The sequence below is a fragment of the Lichenostomus cassidix genome, chromosome 3, assembly GCF_008360975.1.
Source record: "Lichenostomus cassidix isolate B80296 chromosome 3, HeHo_3.0, whole genome shotgun sequence".
Taxonomy (NCBI): domain Eukaryota; kingdom Metazoa; phylum Chordata; class Aves; order Passeriformes; family Meliphagidae; genus Lichenostomus; species Lichenostomus cassidix.
Window position 1 is genome coordinate 59,580,466 of NC_139483.1, and position 24,294 is coordinate 59,604,759.

At 39.8% G+C, this 24,294-nt stretch overlaps 1 protein-coding gene across 1 annotated transcript in view; it reads left to right on the forward strand.

Annotated features, from left to right (window-relative positions):
* Positions 1-23,618, forward strand: part of THEMIS (thymocyte selection associated) — a 78,328-nt gene extending 54,710 nt beyond the window's left edge. The window contains exons 5-6 of the mRNA XM_085056000.1: positions 7,208-7,358; positions 17,152-23,618. Of these exons, the coding sequence (XP_084912126.1) occupies positions 7,208-7,358; positions 17,152-17,279 (279 nt within the window). The 3' untranslated portion in view covers positions 17,280-23,618. The remainder of the gene's footprint in view (positions 1-7,207; positions 7,359-17,151) is intronic.
* The last annotated feature ends 676 nt before the right edge of the window (positions 23,619-24,294 follow it).

Consider the following 24,294-nt stretch of genomic DNA (forward strand, 5'->3'; position numbering starts at 1 on the left):
ATCAAATCTGATCAAGCGTAATTTCTTTCTCCGTCATCCCGGGCACAACCAGGAAATTTGTTGTGCACCGTTTCAAACGGCGGGAGCGGGGTGGACCAGAAGGAGAAGTCTTCATCGCAGGAGAGCTGAGATGTCGGGTTTCCCGTGTTTCACCGCTGAGCCGCGGGCCCGGCAGCTCGTTCGGGGGAGCGCTCGGCGGAGCGGCGGGATGCAGCGGCATGCAGCGGGATGTTCCAGGATGAGGCGGGATGCAGCGGCATGCCCCGGGATGAAGCGGGATGCAGCGGCATGCAGCGGGATGTCCCGGGACGAGGCGGGATGTCCCGGGATGCAGCGGGGTGCCGCGGGATGAGGCAGGATGCCCCGGGATGCAGCGGGATGCCCCGGGATGCAGCGGGATGCCCCGGGATGCAGCGGGATGCGGAGCCCTCTAGCGGTGCCCGCCGCCTGCTTCCACCTCTATTCCTTTTTGTCTGCATGTCGTTGGAATATTCGTGCCAGCTCACGGATAAACTGCGTGTCGGGCAGGGCGCGGCGCCGCTGATTTCTCCAAAACCGTTCGGTTTGGTGCATTGTTTTCTTTTATTTTTGTCGAAATGGATCTGGCTGGAACGTGGCTTTCTGCTCTGGTTTGTTTTGGTTTTAAATCCAAACATTCAAACTCTGAACAGGGGTTAACTAATTCTGCCCCTACTTTTAGGAAAACATAACATTTTAAATACAGTGTTTGAACCCTTAGAATGTGCATAGAGTAGGGCGAGCCTACGATCAAGCATGGTTTTATTTACAGTTTCCCCTTTCTTAACCTTTGGGAACAGAACCAGGAGCACCCTGGTCTAGTGGAAGGTGTACCTGCCCATGGCAGTGAATGTGGATCTAGATGATCTTTAAGGTCCTTTCCAGCCCTAACCATCCCATGATAAAACGCAGACTACTGACAATAGAAGTCAAATTAATTGTGGTATTGCTGGTAGGTACAGAAAATACCTTGTGATGAAGAAATTTATTAAGCATTTGAATCTGGATCAAAAAACTTAATTTGATCATATGTTTTGTGTCTCTTTTAGGCAAAGAATAACTCATGAACTAATACAATTTTGTTCCTGTCTTTGGAATGATATAACCTTGACCCTTTCTTTGTCAAAATAGTTAATCTGCAGTTTATAGTACCTTATGTGTCCTGCAGGCAAATAATAATTCTCCAAAGTGCTCTCATCCTGTATATTAATAAGGCTAAATGAGGATCCTCTTTATTGCCCATGGCCTTTCTGAAGTATCTTCTAACTAGCTCTTCTCCTTTTCCACACTCCAGTGGACTGTGGAAAATGAAGACTTGATATCATGTACCAGAATCAGTGCAATGGGGAAGACTGTAAAAATTCCTTGCTACAAAATCACAGACCCTTGTCAGTACCCTTGGCTATGGATACACTGTGCCCTTGCAAAAATCACCTTGGTGTGCAAGGTAAGCTGGCTTGCCAATAGATCATGCAAGAAGGCTACCTTGGGATACAAGTGAATAATATCTAAAGGTAATTGTTTCTTTTCAAGTGGAGTAAATCAATCCTAATTGTCTGCCATAATAATACAGATTTTGGGACATGTCAGCAGTTCCCATGTGTGTGTTTCCATTATTCAAATTTGTGTTTCCCATCTGCTAGGTGAGAGCACCCATTCAGGTTTCTAGTCATACACTAGGTGAAATATATTTTCATAGAATGGTTTGGGTTGGAAGGGGCCTTAAAGATCATCTAGTTCCAACCCCCCAGCCAGGGACACCTTCCCTTAGACCAGGTTGCTCCAAGCCCCAATCCAACCTGGCCTTGAACACTTCCAGGGATGGGGCATCCTCAGCTTCTGTGGGCAACCTGGGCCAGTGCCTCACCACCCTCACGGAAAATCATTTCTTCTTAATATCCAGTCTAAACCTACTCACTTCCAGTTTAAAACAGTTCCCCTTGTCCTCTCACTACATTATGTGATAAAGAGCCCCTCCTCTTCTTTACTGTAAGCTCCCTTTAGGTGCTGGAAGGCTGGCAGGTCTCCCCAGAGCCTTCTCTTTTCCAGGCTGAACAACTCCAGTTCTCTCAGTCTGTTTTCATAGGAAAGGTGCTCCAGATCATGCTTGTGGCCCTCCTCTGGATCTGCTCCAGCAGATCCATGTCCTTCTTATGTTGGGGACCCCAGAGTTAGATGCAGTGCTCTGGGCGGGGTTCCACCAGAGCAGAATAGTGGGGGAGAATTGGTATAAATTGGTGTAAATCTGACCAATGTATTTACTCCAGAATGTACTCCAGAGTATGCTCTTGCAAACTGGAAAGTAGTTCAGATCTGTGTCTCAGGATGGTCTAAGGCTCTGATTGTGACAGCATTTATTCTGGTTGATACTTCATGGGAAACAAAATCTGTGATCCTTTTCTGATCCACTGTAGTTCCAAACTGTCTGTGCAGAAAGTCATGCAGATATAACGAAGGTTGGAGCAAATAAATATAGCTAGGTTGTAATTCTGCAGGTTCTGAAGCTCATGAAGTATTCTCCATAAATCAGCAACTATGAATACTGATGTCTTCCTCTACCACTCTCTCTCACAATTTCCTTAAAATATTCTGCAAAATATTTAAAATTAAAACCTCATCCAGCCTGATTTGGGCTTCCCTGTGAATACAGTGCTATGTGACTCTCTTGCAGAACTGTCACATGCAGCTTGTGGGGATAAATTTTCTTTTTTGTCTGTTTGGACAGTGAAATCATTCATCACACTTTCATTCCTTATATGCACCTTTTTTTTTTCTGGTGGAAAGGTGCATGCAGAAAATAAGCATTTTAGGGATAAATATACCCATGAAGTATATGCCAAAGCACAAAATATGTATCTGGAGCTTTGGCTTGGGTTTCTGATGGCTGTAAAGAGTGTCACTCCAAGCTGTCTTTAAAGATTGCAGTAAAAGGTTTATGATCTGTATCTACTAGCATTGGTGACTTGTAATAATGTACTCAAAAGGTGTAGTGCCATGTCCAGCACTGATTGCTCCAACAAATGAGTAGTCCTCTTCACTAGAGTCATTTGTAATCAAGTAACAGCTTGACTTTCAGTCTGGAAAAGCATAGTTTTGTCAGATTGGTTTATGCCACTATATATCTCACCACATTTTCAGAGACTGTGACAGCTGTTGGTTTCATATTTACTCCCACATTTTTCTGTACTTTAAACAAATGTTGTTTCCTTCTTTACTCTGAATGTTCTAGATGCTGCTGAGGCGTTCTTTCCTTTAAAAAAAGGCAACCAAACAATGATGTGTATTATGAACACATGTATTATTTTCTTTTTTTGGTAAACAGATTTAAAAGCCTTTTTTCTTACTTGGTCTAAGAGCTTCTCTTACTTCTGTTCTGTTTCAGAGGTTACAACAATTTTGCTGGGCACCTCCAGATTTGGGGGGGGGTGTTGTTTGTTTGTCTTGTGATTTTGTTGTTGTTGTTGGGTTTTGTGGGGGTTTTTTGGTGGGGTTTTGGGGTCTTTTTTGGGGTTTTTTTGGGGGGGACGTTTGTTGGTTTCTTGGTTCGGTTTTTTGGGATTTTTTTGTGTATGTTTTGTTCTAAGAATTTCTGTGCTATTTTATGGGCTTATTGAGTAGTTGTGACCAAATACTGCTGTCTGAAGCATGGGTGGAATAGGGATTGCCTTCAGTATTTTTGGGTTATATCTTGCAGAGGAGCAGGAATTTCCAGAGTCAGTGTATCATGAGTTATAACTTCTGTCCTGTAAGAAGAAAGATTAAAGACCTGAAACTCTTCTACCTAAAGAAGAGGTGACTCAAGAAAAAGAGTAAAAATCTGGATGGAGAAAATTAATAGAGAGGAATAACAGCAGCAGCATGAAATTATGAGTTAGGGCAGTAAAAAGAAACCTCACAACCTAAAGTAAATTTCAATGAGGAAATAAACTCTGGAACTCATTGCCGCATGATGCTGATAATAGAAATGTAAATGAGTTAAAAAATAATTAGACACAGTAATGAAATAAATATTCACATGGATCCAATTGCTGATAGCCCAAATATTTTAAGTCAGAAGAGAACACAGGTTGAAGCTGTGAGAAGAGGATGAGGATGAGAGCATACATTTATATTGGAGGGGAAATCAGCATTTTGGGAACAGGTTTTGTGCAACTGTGGCTGTAGAGAGGGAAACCAATATTATTTGTACAGTGCCACTCATAAGAATAAGAACTATTGTCAGATTTCACTGCCTCTGGAGCAAACATGCAGAGGGAAACCTTGCTTGCAGAAGAGAGCTCACATTCACACACACACACACACACATATGTGGATGCAGTGCATTAAATTATTCATGTAATCAAGGGAAACGAAATCAAACTGTTGACTCTGAAATTCAGTTTTCTACTGCCAAGTTTTCAGTTCGTGCACCTTCGACAAACACTGCACTCATTTACAGCTTCTGCTGAATTCTGACACCTCTGTTCTTACTAAAGTGAAGCATCTCCAGCCCTTTAGTTCTCACCTTAGCTCTCACACTTCTTTGTGTTTATCCTGTTTGAGATAACACCTCCTATTTCCTGAGAGAGACTGTGCACATTTAGACTCATTTACCTTTACAACTTTTTGCTTTGACTCCTGAGCTGTTCCTGGACCACAAGCAGAAGATTGTGGGGGACATTGAAGATGTAATGGACAATGCTTAGACATTGTGGTAAAATTTTTAGTTCACACACCTGTAGGTGTTGGTTTTATTTTCCATATGCTGAGATTTGGGGTTTCCTCATGAGTAGTCTGTTATAACAAATGACTGCAGCTCAGATCATGAGTTTTTAATTGAATTAAAGATTTTTTTCTGGCAGTAACTATTGAAAAATCATGGCTGATATCCTGACTTCTTTAAACTAGTGGAACAATGACTCTGCCTAGATGGAAATGCTCTGCTGTTAAGTCTGCCAAGTATTTGAAAGACAACGCTAAGACTTCACTGTTATATAGTTTTAAAAAAGCAACTTATCTTTTTTGGTCTCTAGTATAATTGTTATCTATAGTGCTATTAAGGATGTTAAAACACTATCAGATTTCAGCATAAAGTGATGTGACAGTTCATTTTCTGTAATCTTATTTGGTTTTAAATGTTTGAGTTTTGCATATTTTAATTTGTTTGCAAGGTGCCCCAGGTAACTATTTTTTCACAGTGTGTGGTTTTGCTGATGAATTATAAGATTAGCACAAATTTCAGCTACATTTTTCTTAATGAGGGGATCTTTCTGTTTTGATGCCAAGGCCTGTTTTTAATTAGTTAAGGCAATGCAAAATAAATAAACTCAACATACTCATACATCATATTGATTGCTAGTATTAACAGGGTAAATAAGGAGCTGACTAGAAAATAAGAGAATTCATGATTTAAAAAAAAAAATTTCTTTTGTCTACTATCTAAATTGAGATTCCAGATTCCATTCTTCCCTGAAAGATGACTATTCAGTGAAAGCTTTCTGTGTGCTAAGTATGCCAAATAACTGGAACACAAGAATAATCTGCCTGTGAATAATAAAGTTATGCTACCCTTCCCAAGACCTATTATTTGTGATAAACAGGTCTGACTGAAACCAAGGATGGGGCTAGTTTAGTGACAACTCTGAAACACGGTTGTTTAGGCATTTATTTTCCCCAAGTAGAAGGTGGGCATTTCTCAAGAACTTCTTTTAATGTGAGTGCTCATATTATTGGGGCAGTCTGGTGGGGTATACAGGCATGTTTAGGTGCAGATCATCAAGAAAGGGAGATGAAAGGAAAGCCATACTGTGCTGATGAAAGAAAGCTGAAGATCCTGTAGCCTCAGTGAATGTATTCCACAACACACCAGCCAAGCATAGTCCTAGTTTGAACAGTGCCTTCCCCATTGGGTTATTTTAACTCTGCTGTGAATAATTTCTTCCAACATTTCTGTCCTCTTTGCAGATTATTTCTTAGCTGAATTTCTTTTTGTACAAGTCCCTGAGTTTTTGGTGAATTACATCAGTGCTTAAAGCTCTGCTGGTCGTCAGAGGCTCTTTTGCAATCAAGAAGAGCACTAACCCAGCGTTGTACCTGTAGCATGTAGAGCACAAACATTCATTGAACACTGTAGCTCAACTGACCCTTGTAGATCAAGTTTGCAGGGGATTTTTTTTTTAAATTGAGAAAGGCACCATAGATTTCTCTAACTGAAAAATGAGGGTCTTCCACTTGTGCTATATTGTGACCCATCCACTGGGAAAAACCATCCCTATGTTTTACAGCTTTCATCCTCATCTGTTTTTCTTACTATACTCTTCCAAATTTTCTGTTTCAATTACCACTGACTTTTTTTGTTGCTAGCTGGTGTCTCTATTAAAAAAGGGCGAATTGTCATAAAATGTGGGCTCGTGCTGCACTTTCACAAATTGTGGGTTGATTCTGAAAAGATCAGATCCTATTACTGTGTAGCTACTGTCAGATTTACCAACATGACCTTATCTGCCTGCGTAGGATGGGCTTTGTCATTGCTGAGGAAAAAATCTGCATTTGAATTGAATGGAAAATCTACACTGATTATTTCTTAAAATATATACTCTCTCTGGTATAATGATTGCAATTGGTCTGTACCTACACTGCAGCTACTGTAGAGATTCACCAAAGATATATTTTTGACATCTTTAATTGACTGTTACTTACACAGCTTAAAATATGCATTTGACTGAAAGTATTTATGACATAAATATCTCAGAATTAAAAATAAAACAAACAACATAACTATGGAAGTATGTGTATCAAGCTTGATCTTCAAGGGATGCAAGTATTGCAGCCATATAACTTACTTTTCCCAATGTAATAAAATTATAATTAATAACTCCATAATTGTCTGTTCCCATCATCTCACTATACTATGCTATGAATGCTACTGGGTAAATGTAATTGAAATGTCAGACTTTATATGAATTTGTGATGTAATATGTAACAGAACACGTTAAATGAACAATTGATACAATAAAAATAATCAGAAAGTAATCTGAATCAACCAAAAGGGATACATAAATCTCCTTTTGCTTGTGTAACTCCATATAGCCAAAAATAAAAAGTAAAAGAACTCACAAAAATAACCCAAAGAATGTTGCTTCTACACATCCCATCAGTTTGGAATAAAAATTTACATGGAAAGTTAATGTGCTGTTCTATGTAATTTCAGAATTTCTATGTAGACACCACCAAGAAATTGTGCTCAGATCAAGCTGCTGATTTGGAATTGCAAGATAGTTGTCAAAAGAATTTGGTGCATCGTGAGAACAAGAAGGACACGACTGGGAAAGCGACACTAGTGGAAACCACTGTGATTAAAGGTCAGTTAAGCTTTATGGTTTGAGCAATTAATATAACAAAGCTGAACCCCAGCCCTGATGAAAATTTGACTTACAGGAGTATCTTGTGTGATTTCACTTGGAATCTGTGGTTTAGTCAAAAAGAGATGAAAAGTGAACTTTTCTGTTGTTCCTCCATAAATGCCGTAAGGCAAATTCATCCAAGCTCTCAGCAGCAGCATGGCATTAAACTCTGTTTGACACTGCAGCATGAATATTCAGTGGTTTTGAGGAGCAGACATTTGGAAAACCTGCTTTCCTCTTGCTTTAGAGTGATTCTTACACGTAATCTTTATTAAAAAAATACCAATCCCAATATGTTTTAAGATGAGTAAGCAATTTACATTAAAGATATGGAGAGGTCTTCAGCTTATATTTTTGTATTTTGAAGAAAAAAATAATGCTGAGCAAATTACTTGACAGATAATTGTTTTTAAAGTGTCCATTTGTTTGTATTTCCCATAATTTTGATAAATGGCTAGTTTTTCTACTTGTCTTTCAAGTTTTTCCCTTTTCAGAAACAAACCGCACTGAAGTCGAAAAGCTAGATGATAAGAGGACAAATCCAAACTGTATTTAGTATACAGATTTCAACTTTGTGGTTAATATTTTTTAAAAAAATCATTAATCTCTCAGTTACAAGTTTTATTTGAAACATAAACACATCGTAATAATTACAATACTGGAACATTTGGAAGACTAAAGCACAAATACTCATCCTCACAGCATTATTTAACTGATAATTTATATCAATAGAAGAACTTCCTATAAAGTTTCTCCTCTTTTCTTGTCATTCAGCATGCAAGACTCTCAAAAAGGATTGTGTATTTGAAACTATGTGCATTGGAGCTTCTAAAAGCAACATAAACCACTCTTATGGAGAATAATTGCAGCATCATGTTGAATATTCGCTAATCCTTATTGTTGTGGAAGTTGATTATTTGGGAACCAATTATTGAAGGTGATGTGGTTTAACAGCAGTCAGCCAGTCAGCAGCCAAGCCTCACACAGCTGCTTGCTCCCTTCCCCACCAGCCAGATCGGGGATAGAATTGGAAGGGCAAAAGCTAGAAAACTTTTGGGTTGAGATAAAAACAGGGTAAGCAAAACCCACTCACACATGCAAAGAAAAATAAGGAATTAATTCTCTGCTTCCCATGGGCAGGCAGGTGTTCAGCCATCTCCAGGAAAGCAGGGCTCTATCCCATGTAGCAATGACTTGGGAAGACAAACTCCATCACTCCAAATGCCCCCCTTTCCTCCCTTTGGTCACTTTGGGTCACCTGTCCCAGCTGTGTCTCCTCCCAGCCTCCAGAGCACCCCCAGCTTCCCTCACCAGCGTGGCAGTATGAAAGCAAAAAAGGCCTTGGCCCTGCTCAGCAATAAAAAAACATCTCTATATTATCAACCCTATGCTCAGCACAAATCCAAAACATAGCCCTGTACTACTCACTGTGAATTCAATTAATTCTGCCCCAGCCAAAATCAGCACAATATTTTGGTATCTGGCAATTCTGAAATAAAATTCCAAATTTGTTATATTGTGGCTTTGAGAAATCCCTTTTCAAGCTCCATTTTGTTACTGTTTAATGATTTGATTAGATTTTGTAGGGGTAAATGGTGAAGCTTACATGTTGACAGCTGCAAAGGACAGTATCCTCAGTTTAAACCCCACAAAAAAGGTAATAGTGACAGAGGTTAACAGGGCACTCATTTTTTGTCAAGGACACTTCCTGTAGATCACTGAGGCTTGACTTTGAAAACCATTGTCCATGCTACAGGGATTAACTGGATCACTTGCATGGGTTAGTCTCTGTGGGTTGAGGCAGACATGGGAAGCAGGGGGAACACGCCTGAGGAAAACATGACCAGAGCTTCTTTGAAGAAGGCAGACATAAAGCTAATGTTGAGGACTGGTTTATTCCCAAGCACAGAAGACAGTGCTTGAATAAGCTTAACTTTATTGGTCTACACTCCCCACAGACAGGAAAAGTCATACAGGCTAAAGTCTCATAAAGCCTTTATGGTGAAGAACCTTCAAATATTTTTCTGAACACAGCCGCTCAGTTTGTGTGGCAAGAGGTGAAGTCGTGCAGTCACTTCCTGTGCTTCTTACGGGAACTGTACAGTAGTTTCTAAACTGAGATTCCCCTGGCTGAGAAAAGGGTGTGGAGCCACTGTCACTAAGGCTTCAGCTCAATAGTAGGACTGGGACGTCACTTAGTCTTTACATTTTCCTACTGTGAGAGTATTTGTTACTGCTCATGTTTCTTTTGTAACTGAGCACCACTGAGACATGTCTGTCACCATCTTCTTCACACCTTCCCATGAGGTTTTGATACCCAGTGATAAGACTCCTTCCTGAGCCTTCTCTGCAGAAGGCTGAACAGTCCCAGCCCTGTCAGCCTCCCCTTCTATTTCAGATGCTCCAGGCACTTGGTCACCTTCATGGCCTTCTGCTGGACTTGCTCCAGAACATCCATGTCCCTCTGGTACTGGGAGCCCAGATCTGGACCCAGCACTCCAAGTGTGCTCTCACCAGTGCTGATCAGGGGGACAAAGATCTCTGCTGGTACCACTATGTCTAATGCAGCCCAGGAGTTTGTTGGACCACTTTGCCATGAGGACACATTGCTGGAGCATGGTCAGCTTGTCTTCCAAGATCCCAATGTTTTTCTTGGCAAAGCTGCTTTCCAGTCATTCAGCCCCAGCCTGTGCTTGGGCATGGAGTTATTTTTCCCCAGGTGCAGGACATTGCTTTTTCCTTCACTGAACTTCATGAAAGTCCTCTCTGCCCAGTTCTTCAGCCTGTTCAGATCCCTTTGGATGGCAGGACAACCATCTCAGCTGCTTCTCTGAATTCTGTATCATCTGCAAACTTACTAAGAGAAGCTTTTCCCATCAACTGTGCCATTGCCATTAATGAATCACTGTGCTTGTAGCAGACTCCACAACATCACTCATGTTGGTCTCTCCATTAAATCCTGACTTAGAAACTCTCAGGGGTTCTCCACCTGTCCCTAAGCAGAGTGCTGCCTCTGTTATCCATGGTACCAGCAAAATTTCTTCCTTCTCCTTCAAGCTGCTTATTAGCTCATGCAGTTTGTGGCTCTGGACACCAGAAAGCAGACTCGGACTTTTTGCAACAATTTCTGGTTTGGACCTTCTGCTGAAAGTTTCAGCACCATGGTGAAATGATGCAATACTGCTGATTGTCTCATCTGCCCTGTTTGAAGTCTGTCCACCTTGGCTCTCTTTATTCATTCAGAGACAGTAGCATTAGTCTTTTGTCCACACTATTAAACCTTATTTATATGTCATTGATAAACCTTTTTCAGAATCTCAAAAAGCGCTTGATTTTTATTGTGATTTTTCAGCTTCTAGCCAACTGTATTTTTCTTAGCCAATTCTTCGTTTGTTCTTAATTCTGAAACGATCTAATTGAGAAGAAATCTTTCACTAGGGTTTTTTCAAGTTTGAAAATATCTTTTCTTAATTGTTCTTACTCCAGTTTGTTTGGTCCTCATTCCGTCATTATCCTAATGTTTGCTGTGACACTCCTTCTGAGAAAGAGGAGTTTACTTTTCTTCTGTTTGAGACCCACATAGTCATGGCAGACTGATGACTTAACTCCTCCTGCTTCCAGTAGGCATTTTTTTTTTGTGCTTTGCAGGTAGCTTTGAGTGTAAGACCAAGAGTATTAGAGAAAAAAATGTTGTTAGGACTGCTGAAGGGCTGTGTGGCTCTGGTACTGTGAAGATTCACAGCACTAACTCTTCCCATCTAGCTCTGTTCTTAGCCCTGTATCTGATTCAAAAGCTCATCAATCACATGTCTCCTGCCTCATTTCTCATGAAAATGGCAATTAGTTAATTTGAAGTTCATCCTATTTACTGTATTGGCTTAGACTACTCACGGAACACCAGATAAAAAATATTGTTTGCTACAGAGGATACCAAACAAACTCCTAGTACCTCTCCTTAGTATTCACATGGAAAATCACAAAGTAATATCATAATGATTCTTCTTTTGCAGGACTTGGAAATTGCTTCATGTTTAATTGCCTTGGAGTGTATCCCTTTACCAACTCTAAATTGGAGTATAGTGTGAGTTTGAGTTAGGCAGATGTAACCTAGTGTGGATTACATGGTGGATTACAAGAATAGTGATGGATTGTATGCTGACATACCCAAATCAGAGCTAAAGGTTCTTCTGAAAGTTGTGTGTTAGTCCAAAATTATTTGGCTTGATTAAAAGGTAACTGCAGAATTATACAGGAGATTGGATTAGATTATATAACAGTTCTTCCTGGCCAGCCAAGGAATCCCCAGGAGTCCACTGCTGCGTGCAGCAAGCTTGCCTGCTCCAGAGGGTGTACTCTGCTCTGCTAATTCACCAGATAATGGATTAGAAAATATGTCAAGACTAATAACACAGACACACTTCTGTGGGTTTTGAGTGGAAGGAAATGCACCATTCACTGACTAATCTTTAAACTTCTACTGATGAAAGTTAAGCCACCCTCCAAAGTACCAACCTGTTTCAAATTCCTAATAAGGATGTTGAATTTGTACTCTCAAAAACTCCTCTAGTTACAGTGGCAATTGCTATTTCCTACCAAAGGCCAGATAGTTCCAAAAAGAAAAACAACATGTTTTTCTCTCAGTTTTAAAGCCTCTATTGTCTTTCCTTACAGAGCTCATGTTAATAAAGATAGGATTTATTATCTATGTTTCTAAGAAATTGAACCTCTTTCCTCTATTGCAATTAAACCTGAATAGACCACTAAAGATATTATCTTATTTTCTTCTATTTGACTGAGTTTGAATTAATTAAAAATGGTAGCAATATCTATAGGATAATAACTCCCATCCGAAATCTGCTGTATCAGTTTTTCTTTATCCTTGACATTTATTCCAAGTGGAGTTTCTATAACATTACATAATCTTCTTGTTAGTGGCATAGGTTTCTGGAATAGTTACAGTCTGCAGGGAAACTGTTTATGCTGATTTTGTTCACTGATGTCAGGATATTTTAGGGAAGGTCTTTATATATTCTTTCTTTAGGCATTCAATTTAGGAGGCTAGTGGGCTGGAGAGAGAAAATGAGGATTGAAACTTCTGTTTGGACTTTAGGATGCACATACATCTACTAAATTTGCAAAGATGGCTTAAGAAATTTCTGCACCTGAGGGGTGCTGTAGCTTGCTGTCCCATTAGTTAACACATTACATTTGACTTTGGCACTGTGCTCTAAAACAAATATTAAAATGAATTAAACACAATAACCCCAAAAATTTAAGTCAAATCCTAGAATTCTGAATTATTTTGAAAAGAAAGAAAAGCTGGTTTTTTTTTGATGCATTTGGTATTAGTGTTCTGAAGTAGGTGCATGGGTATAAGTAACATGAATTAAGAATCCTTTACTGTATGCATGTGTGACAACTCCCTCCAGCTTCCACACTCAGCTCAGTCTTTGATTAGGGCCAAACAGATATTAAATTTGGCTGCCACAGTCTTGAATTTTCTTTAAAAAAACAGAAACAAAAAAGCCAATACTTTTTGTGCTTTTGGCTGTAAAGACAAAACTTATTCTTGACTGCCACATCTTCTGAGGTAAGTTTAAAAAAAGGCAAGATAATTACTTAAAATATGGAGATCATACCATTTCATAGGATATGAGAACAATTTAGTAAATGATATTGAAATATTTTCAGTCAGCTCTGCCTTCAACCAAACTGTAACTTGTTTTACAGCAGGGGGAAGAAAGCATAGGCTCTGAATCCTTTTGATTTCACGGGTTTATTAGATATGACTGATTTTAATTGCAGTAATATTCAGGAGGTTTCAGGCAGGAGCTTAGGTGGTTGCAAGGAGGAGGTTTCACAGTGCTACATGCAGTTAAACTAAAGAGTATTTCATGTCAGTGCCCTCTCCCACTCTGGCAGTGCTGCCTGGCTCTGCTCCCACAGTCCTGCACAGAGCAGCACTTGAACGTGTCTGATGGTGCCCTGAGCCCCTCTCTGCAGCCTCTTGTAGGAACTTATGATGAGGCAAGAAATATGAGATTGTTTAAAACTTGCAGCAACCATTTCTGATCTGCAAGAGCTGTTGATACCCTGGGGATTTATTTTATATGAGGCAGTAGCAAAACAGTGGAAACTAGGTCTCAAAAAGTTCAATAAAACCAGCAAGATAGACTAGAAAAAAATCGACAAAGAAAAAAAAATAAAAGAAAAAGGACAATGAAAGAGGTCTTTTCTCTTTCAGGAAATTTAAGATTTTTTAAAAGAAATTAAGAATAATCTTTTCCAAACAATAGGTTAGTAGATTCCAGAGGAAGATAAATATTACCAATACATTATGTGCAACCCTGTAGTTTATGTGAAAAATATTTTCATAGTGGCACTTAACAGTTTTTAAAGATATGCTACATCATCACATGAAGTAATGGTTGAGAGATATCAGCTTAAGGAGCAGTCCATTAGTTTTATGGGTTCTGATTCCTCTATCACTGATCAGCTTTCAGCAGCACTCCCGAAGGAATTAGTTCTCATTAGCACTGAGGAGCATCAGAACCAGGCTCACAGCAAATAAAATCCTGCTTTTCATAAGAATGCTTTGGTTTATGCACACACCTTCAGTTCTGTGTATTTTCACTTAAGCAGAAATAAGGATGTGGTTCTATCATGTTGAGTTCATAATATTATTATGCAGAATATTTCATGACTACTATTTTCAAGTTAGGCATAAACAAACAATAAGTGCTATGTGTTTTAGTGTTAATTTATGCAGCATTAAAACTGATCTGAAATATTTACCATAGCTGTGAAACTGTGTTATGCTCACGCAGCCAGAGGAATTTAGGTGTGCAGCCTTGTATGTACATGAGTTGGGGCCTTTAGCATTTGTTTCATTCAAGCAAGGGTCTTGATGGGTTGGGTCACTTCTGTTGATTACCCTTTGTAGAAGGGCAGAATGGAAAGTTATGACAACCATTTCTGACCTTGAACTTTGTGAAAAACAGTAAGTGTATTCCGAGAAAAAAAAAACAACAAATCCTACTCACTCAAGGATACAAATGAGATTAATGGAAATTTTTAGTCTGCAGAGCATTAGCCTTCTACTATAAAGGCAAATACAATTATACAAATTGTTCCAGGAAGAGCAGAATTAATGAAATTTGGTTTAATAAGTATTCAGGACTGTTGTCCCCTACTGCTCCTCTCTTCCTTTCCTGATAATAACCAAAACTCTCCTTGTGGTGTTCTTATCAAAAGCAAAAGAGCAGGTCTGTAGCTATGTGTGTGTTGAGTGGCCAACCAATATGCCCATGCTGATTTATCCTGCTGTCTGCTGCCAAATGGAGTGTGTAACAGCTGTGTTCTGCATGCTTCCCTTTCAATAGAGGAACTAATTCAACTCTAGCTTTTGTAACCACGGTGAGACTTCTGTCCCCTTTTCAAATCTGACTTAAATTGGCAGGAATAAACTTGTAAAAGTACTGAAGAGATTGATGGATGGATGGACAGCACAATGACATAAGCCTTGCTTTCTTGGCAGGCTGAGATGGCCTATCTGATTCAGTAATGCAGTATTGAGCCTAATAGATTTTTTTTTTTTCAAACAGGGAAGAAAATTGCATTGATTTCAATGTTCAGAATCCCCTTGGGATTGTTCAGCATGTCTCATTCATTGCTTAATGCTTTATTGAAGTGTAAATATATACATTTCAAAAGGCACCCTGAACAGGTTTGGGACTGGAGACAGCTGTGATTTAGTCTGGCCTGATGACATCAACATTCTTTCTCCTTGAGCTGGCTTGCTGAGAAGCGTATCATTTTGTTTACATGTGTTTGGGAAAGAAGAAAGCCCAGCTATGCCATCCATGAGCAATCTGTACCTTATATCCGTATTAGCAAGTCTAAGTGCACAAACAATATTTCCCTTGCTGAATCACAGGGATTAGCTTATTCTTTCAGTGCCTGTTTTATTCATTAGTTTACTTTTACTGATATCAAGCACAGCCAAATTGCAAATGAGCTACAAACCAGAAAATGTTTATTAACAAGATAGTGGCCACATGTGTGAGTAAGATTTTCAATGCATTTCTAATCATATGTTTGGGGTTTTGGTTTGGGTTTTTTTTTCCTTTTGATGCCTAGATCTGGAAGTACTTTGCTAATTTAGTAGCAGGGGACTTGTGGCTATATTGGTCTATGATAGACTCTGCACTGGTGTGGCCAGAGAGATACTTGATTAACTTAGTGTTTACTTCCAGCCTTAGAAAATCTAAAAAGGAAAGGGTCACACCTTCATAAAGAAATTACTACTACCCAGTTTTTCAGGGTGAGACATCTCAGCCACGGAAAGTCTCAGGAAGAACTCTAGTGGGATTTGGAGACTGCTGCAAAATCACAGTTATTCTCTTGGTGAAGGGGCACATGGTGCCTTCAAGAGTAAGACTGGGAGTATTCTATTTGAGAAGCTTGGTCCCATAAAGAGCCTGTTTGACAAAGATGGCTTGCTGGGAGGTCAGATAGTGCATGATGGTAGCTTGTTTCAGGTTGTGTCCTAGAAAATTAATCAACCAGGAACAGCTGTACCCCCAGCAGTGTTTCACTCTGATTCGCAATTTCAGTGAACGTTGAGGCTTTAAAAACACAGTATCCTCTCAGCTCTGTTACACATGAGTCTTCCTGATAAACTCCAAGGGTGATTTGCTCTTCGCAGGGGACCTGTGATGGTATCACAGTCACCATCTCAGCTCTAGCTGGTTCTATTGCCATCTGGCTCTTGCTCACCACAGGCTGGGCTAAGGGATGGGGTGGCTCTGATGGGGTGAAATTGGGCACTCACTGGCTGATCCTTATGGGGTTCTGTCCCATGTGCCTTGCAGAGCTTCCTCTAGCCTCAGGGAAGTGGTAGGACAGCTCAAGCAGGGGAAGAGACCCTGAGGCCTCCTGGCAGCAGCTTTAGCCTCTGTGAGCTGTAAAGTGAAGTTGTTACTGTGCCCAGATGCAGAGTAGAACCTGCTCCAGTGCTGGGGCTGCTAAGAGGCCTCCAGTGAGGGTCTCTGCTCTTGTGGGGAAACACTGCTGTTTTCTGAAAGGTTTTTTCTCAGTGCTGCTTCAGGCCAGTCTAGGCGGATGTAAAGAAATGCACTTTAAAACTTTTCGTTTTAGCCTCATGCCACTCTCAAGTCTATGTCTCTGTTATATCACCTTCTAAATAAGAAGCATCTGGGGATTCTGGCTCCAGGAAATCCCAAGGTACCACCATTGTTTCCTAGCTGCAGGGGCTCCTCTTGTCAGGCACTGAAACACAAAAGGAGCACATCTATAGTAAGGATGGTACATATGATTTATGGCAAGTGGACTGCTCGTCTCTTGATATGGTCAGATAATTTTATCTGCCTGCTTTTATGCTGTAAGTGATGACACAGTTCAAACATTTCAATAAACATTTAAGTTATTCGTGCATAGATAGCAGGGAGTGGTTAACTTAGAGGTACAATCCTATGCAGAAACTGAAATAGGAATTCTTGAGTGAAGATTCTTGTAAAATGCTCAGCTGATTGTCATTCTTGTTCTGCCACAGATACTGCTCAGAAACTTAAGCAGGGAATTTAAGATCTCTGAGAAGTATAAAAGTGAGGAGAACATTGTATTCTTTGCTTTTATGGTTGTCTTTTTGAATTGTACTTTTTTTTTCTTTTTCAGGCCAAGGGCAGAGTCTTCCATTTCCTTAATTTTTTTTTTTTTGCTAATTTTTCAGGCCTGGCAAGAAACTATGAGGCAGAAGAGGAAGAAGAGCATGACTACACCTATATTGATGAAAATATAATTGAAAACATAAGAAAAGTATTTCATGACACCAGCGTTAGAAATAAGCGTGCACTCTGAAGGAAGAGGTGAGTGTAAGCCTTGATCACTTGTGGATGCAAACAAGTGCAGGCACAGTGAATTTTTAGACTGGCTGGTAACCTTCACTTCCCAAAACAAGAGAGGTTTTCCCCTGGGAGTTGCTGCTGGTGCTGCAAATGTCCCTTGAGTAAGGCAGGAAAGGCACCTCTGAGCTGCCACCAGTGATCCCCAGTCACTCTTAGCCATGTCACCTTTGTTAAAGCAGCATCTATCATTGTTCTGGGGGTAGAACTGTGATGGCTTTATTCTGGTTGGTGCCAATTTGCTCTAAAATTATAGTACTCTGAATGCAGCCCTTTTCCTCTTTTTGGAAGTGGATGCCTTGTTGTGCATGACTAAGTTTTTTTGCTTTAGAAGCTTTCAAGCATTATCTGTGTTTCATTAAATTGGCAAGGTTCTGCTCTGGCAGTCTGCAGTGACTTTAAGTGCTAGTGAAGAGGGCCTTTGCTCCTAAAAATCTCTAGGCATCATTTCCAGCTAAACACAAGTTAGAATTTTTCTAGATATGAGTGAAACTGTGGTCCCATTTCTTCTCACTCATAGCTGAACTTTCTGTGAATTTCACTTGATTCAGGTGAATGGCTTCTTTTGTGAAGAGAAATCCATGAAAACACAGAAAATTTGAAATGTTGTATTACAGAGATTTTAAAAAATATTTTATTATAAAGTATTTTATTTCAAAATTTACTTTGTGTTTATTTTTATACGGCATGCAACAGTGATACTGCATTTGAGTTAAGCAACCCCGATAGTGAATCTGAAATAAGCTGTCATTTTTTCTGAAATAGTCACCCCCCTCAGAAACATGACATCCAGGGCAGTGTGTGGTATCCATGAGGCCATCTCTTTCCCCGCTCAAAGACACAGAAACACCAAAGTTACAGAAAGGACTAAAAATGAAACAAAACAGAACATTTCACATTACACACTGCTTCCTCAGTCCACATGCTATTGAGGGGTCTTGCTCTATTATGTAAAGAAGTTGTGAAAGTGAGAATTAAGCACTCTTCTGATTAAAATAGCCCTTCTGACCATAGGCATTAATGTAAAAGCATGTTTTCAAGAAGCAATGCCAGCCTAGAGGATCAGCATCTGTTTATACAACTTTTTGTTGTGGCATCAATACTTTAAGTCTATATCCACATGCCCTTAAACTCCCTATCAGTGGAGGTAAGGTTTCACTTTATTAGTTGTCTTCTTTGACAACTCTAGCAAAACATGAAAGAAAAGGACCTTTGCTACCTCGAGGGAGATCACTCTCTTTGGATAATCTTTGGATTATGAAGCAATCCCATAAATTTTCATCCTTAATGGCTGACAGACATATCCACTCTGAAATCATTAGCTAGCCAAAGATCACGTGGCTCTTCCAGCCTGCTGGTCTCCCCCAGCCATCAGAAATCTCCGCTATGGCTTTTTTCTAGCACTTAAAGTTTCTATCAAGATCCCCCACTGGCACTTGTGAGCATCTTGAGAAATATGGATTTGACATAGGCATATGCAATTAATCTTTAATATGGGCAAAAGTCTTATAAAATATGTAGCCAGATAAAATTACCAAATTAGCTGGTTTAGGCTTAAATACAGGATAATAATGAACCAAAATATGTTGTCTCTCTCACCTGTGTCAATTACCTAATATCTGATCATGAGAGTTCTTGAAGAATTCATCTGTTAACTATTTCCCACCTATGGTCCCTCCGTTCCTCAGGACATTTATGCTATTTATTAATATCTACTTTTAATATTTTTGTGTACATGATCGATCAAAATAAGCCTATTGATCTAAATTACTTTTAAATAGAATCACTAGGAGAAAAAATAGTTCTAATGAAATACAGAAGTAAGCCTCAACAGTCAGTTCTACCTTAAAAAAAACCCCACAGTATTTCCTATTTGCAGTGTTTCACCAGCATCCCTCTAAAAATCTTTCCATGACCAGGGCTGAAGCATGCCAGGGTGATACTAGTAAGTCTTAGTCCTCACCCTAAGCAGGAGGGAGAAAGAAAGAACAGAGATTTGCCTCAGGTCATTGCTATGTTAATTTTGATTGAATAAATGTGCCCAGAGGGTCAATGATGTTAACTTGACCTCATCACTCCAGAACAATAAGCAATTAAGCAAGGGCCTTCACTACAGATGCCTGAGCTTGCTATAGCAACAATCATTATTAACATATTTTAACCTTTCATTAAAGATTCAAGAGAAAGAAAAACCCCACACCACCCTGGAAGCATTTGAAACATGTGGCTTTCTTTTTAAAAAGACAAGTTTCTCTCCTTTTACTGCCATGACTTGTTTCTGCTTTTTTAACAAGGAAAGCCCTCAGCTTGACAGTCTTTTGGACAGTATTAAAGATGTCAACAATGGCTTTTCTCCGGTGTGAGAAAATGAGAAAATAGAATGTCCATAGTAATGAACTGGAATAACTCCGGTGCTGCTGAAACAAAAATGAGATGGAGGCATGCAGGAACAGGAATAGCAACAACAACAAAAAAGCCTCAGCAGCAAAACCAGAGAAGGCAGATTCTGTCTCCAGTGCTGATAGCTGCTTGTAACCTCATGGCTGGAAAAGGACAGAAACAACACGGTCTAGCCACCTGGAGAGCTGAAAATGAGGACTGCTGTCAGGCTGTTTCAGGAGGCTGCTTTCTGGACCTGAACTGCACACAAGTGCCGGAAAAGGAATGGTCTCAGCTGACTAAGCTTCTGTGCTTATTAAATAGACAAAAAAAGAGAAAAGTAGAAAAAAGAGAAATGCAGTAAGGAATGAAAAAGCTACAGAGCTGTGTTTCCCTGTTCTCCTAAGCTCAACGGTTGGGGTAGTTTTGTTTGGACAAAGTAGTTGTAATTATTTTCAATTTGTACCATTTATTTTTAAAGTAATTGTATGAAACAGATCAAAGTGCAATTTTTTTTTCACCTTGGTCATGCTGAGATGCTTGTTCCCTCATATTTGAAATCTAGAAACAGTGCTACAAATGAAAATCAGCCTATCTGACCACACCATATCTACATTAATCCTTTTGTACTCTTTTTCTAGGACATTTCTCTGAAGCTGTCATGCCACTGACCCTCTAAGCAAGCTGTTTCTTTCACAGAAAAGCCTCACGGTGAAAGGCTGAGGCAATACTTGTAGCCTTGGGTATATTGGAGTGAGGAGACCAAATCCATGACTGTAGTTGTGTGTTCTCATCAGTTTTGAAAGTCCCTTTCCTAAGCAACTTTCAAAGCAGATTCGGGGGCATCATCTACCTTGCTAATTTTCATGGTTAGGTAATTTTTCAGCTGCCTGCTGTTTTTGTTTTCTCTAATATGAGAAGTGAAGGTTTCTTCCAGGCTGCTATCAATGGTGATTGTGGAAAGAAGAAAGACTCAAGAGGGGGAAAATAAGCAGTGTCCTGCTCTGAGAGCTGTGGATCTTAGCCTTGACACAGGCAAGACTTCTAAGAAGCTGTCTCAAAGCAGTTGTACGTTCAGAGACCCTAAGGGCAGGGAAGACTACTGTGATTATCTAGAAGTTCTAGATGTTCTTCCTACTCCAACAAGTCCTGCCATTCCCCCACAAGGCAGATTCAAACATGGTTTTATAGTTTGGCAGAGCTGGGAATACAGTCCACTGGTGAAGTTGGGCATGCTGGCACATTGCCATTAAACATTAATTAAATTATTAACTAACTTCCCTCCAGGCCTGCAGCTCTGTTACATAGTTACAGGGCACATCCCTTGGAAAGTCTCTCCCCAAAAGGAAGGTGCCTCTTCTACTACATCTGCCAGACCAGAATATGACACAGGAGCCACCATGGTTTTAATCACTCTGGAGAAACACTGGGAAAACTTTTTGCTGGAGTCACAGTTCATACTGACTAAATGAGATATTTTGCCCAGTCTAGGTCAAATATTTCCCTGAACTGCAAAAGCTATACTAGTAAAAGAAAAATTTACTGGTATGATTTTCACATACTTAGGCAAAGTTGCTGGCATAGCTGTTTTGGAGTCATATATTAGCTTTATTTTTGCTGTAGTCCTTGGATTGCTGGTGTAATTGTACTGACAAACCATTTTATGGTACAGACAAGCCCTAACTTGCAGCCATTAATTTGACTCAAGAGCTCATTTACCTGTGCTCTCTGTGCAATTTTTAAATCTAAATGTAAAATTTCCCGTTTCATGTGTCACTTTGTTTTGTTTGTTTTCAGAGACATCTGAAGGAAAATAATTCTGAAATTAACTGGAAACAAGAAGGAAGCTGTGTCCTTCACACATCAAGATTGACCGCAACTGTAAGAAAAAGCTGCTCATGAAAGTGTCCTTCTTGTCCTATGAAGAGCATATGAGGCTGTAATTTAGCTGTAATAATCCCCTGCGAAACTAAACTGCTTACTTGTCCTAAATAAGAAGTCAAACCAGCTAATGTCTCATGACCCTTTGAAGGGACAAAGTTCTTCTGTACATATTTATTAATGAATTCAGTCGAATCCTTCATTCTTATTGCACCTGAAATTCGGGATATTTCCTGAACCTCTGTAGGGCATATACAAAAGGAACATACCTTACTGAAACAGCTGCATGGTTGTTTCCTTTGGGGTTTGGTTTTGTCTTTTTTCCTCTTTTTTTTTTTTTTTTTTTTTTTTGAGATGGAAATGGTAATAAAGGATCATTTAAGGTGGACATTAATTTCTTTAGCCAGTCTTAGATGCTTCAGGTTAAGGCTCAAAACTGGAAATGACCATATTCTGCCACTCTTTCAGATGATGAACAAAGCACAAGTAGTACTGTTACACAACATGTAACTTGCCCTGGAAAGCAATGCCACTCCTCTTACAAGGCCCAGGAATGCCTACATTAGGTAGCATTGCCATCTCCATGACCCCTTGCACAGCTAATATCTAGAATCACACTAAAGCTATTATATTCAGCAACTTGCTGAAAATGCCGCCAGAAAGAGTAGACAGAAGCTGGATCTGAAAGATTAGTGTTCATGCCAGCCCTCAAAACTGAGAAAAGACACAGGCTTCCCTCTCTAAGAGATCTGAGAAAAGCAGTGCTGAAGAGTTTCATCTGCACCTTGCACCTTTTATTCCCACACAAGGATTTCGGGAGGAGGCAGTCCTGGATGCCTCTTCACACTGCCTGTGAATGGCCAATGCCACCCCACTGGGGAGAGGGCACAGAAAGGGCAGCACAACCTCTTCACTGGTCTTAAACTAAACAAGTGCTTGTTTTGAAGAATTTCTTTTACTTTTTGCTTTGAAAAATGAAAAATGAGAGCCAAATGTTTATGTGGTATCTGAAAGGGTCCAAGGTCTCTTTGGTCCAGATGGAGAGAGCTCCCTTTGTGTCCTGTGTCTAACCCATGAGTGTCAAGCAGGGACAGGGAGAGCCTCTGCTTACATGGAGGAGCATCTCAGTGACTTGGCAGTGAGCAGGTAATTGATGCTGACATTAGCCCTGCTGTATTTTTGTCTGGGATTGATGTCTGCAAACACATGAGCTGCACAGGTAGGCTCTGCTTAATATCCTTGGGTGGCACTGATCCTGGTCCTTGTGTTCTGGCAAAGTGAGTCTGATATCCATAACTTGGGACATATAAGAACTGGGCAGCTCATGCATGGTGAGTGCTGTGTATCCAAAAGTGTCAGATCTGTGATAGGTGCATAACCCTCTGGCAGGGATTTAACTCTCAAGGAAAACTATCAAGAACTAATGTGTAAACACACAGTTGATGTGCCAAGGGTTTCCAGACTCAACAGCAGCTGGATCAGAGTGGCATATCCAGAAATCAGCAGGGTGGAGAAAGGGAATGTGTGTAGAAATCCTGGATATGCCCTGTTTTTAGTTCTACTGGGGAGTTAAAAAGCAAAAACTCACGAAAATACTGTAGTATACTTTAAAGCAAAAGTCTTTTCAAGCAGACAGGAGAGTATCTTCAGACTTGTCTATTAAAATTCTACTGAATGATTAATTTCCACTAATGCAAATTAATTTAGGATTTCTTAATATTGTCTCACATTAATTTATTCAAGATAAATGTTCCTCCTCATTAAAATCAGTTACAATTTAAGTATTAAGAATATCACTCAGAGTACTTTGACTCCATGCATATGTAGCATAACATGTTTTGCATATCACTAGTTAATACAGCTTGCAGGTGTGTGCAGAAGTGGTTGGCACATCACTTGTGGGTATTTTAAATACATATTAAGCATTTTTAAAAAAACAAACTGTATTTCTCTTTTAGCAGCTCAAAACAGCCCCATTTGTCTTGGCACAAGTGCAGCCTGATATTTAAATAAAATAAATTTGTTGTGTATTTTACTGATTTTTTTTCTTTTACTTACTATTGAATGTGATTGTTGTCATCTGCTGGATTTCTGAAAGGCATGATATGTTACTACCATGATTTCTTTCACTAAAATACCAGAATCCAGGCTTCTATGGAAGAAAGGAGGAGATGCCAGCAGGTCAAGGGAAGTGACTCCTCTCTGCTCAGCACTGGTGAGGCTACATCTGGATTACTTGAGGCCACATCTGGACTACTGTGTCAGTTCTGAGCTTACTGGTACAAGAAAGATATGGACTTGCTAGAGTGAGTCCAACAAAGGCCTATGAGGATGATGGAGGACATGGAGTGTCTGACATACAAGGAGAGGTTGAGGCAGCCTAGAAAAAACAAGATGTTCACCAGTTGCTCTAAGTGTTAAGATGGGTGTGAAAAATCTGGGATGCAGAAACTCTCCCAACAAACCTAACTTTCTTTCAGCTATTCTACATCAACATTTGGGATCTAGTTTGTGAAAAAAACCCAAAGGCTTATAAACCCTTTTTAAAAGTTCTTCCCTTTAAAATACTTCCAAAGAAGCAATTTCTCTTCTTTGCATAGAGCCTGTCACATAAGGAGTCGGGTTCTGACACCCTTGTGATGTGCTGCAATCCTGTCTTGCATATTGAGCCTCGCTGAGTTGAATGAGATTCATTCTTCTGAGTAAAGGTG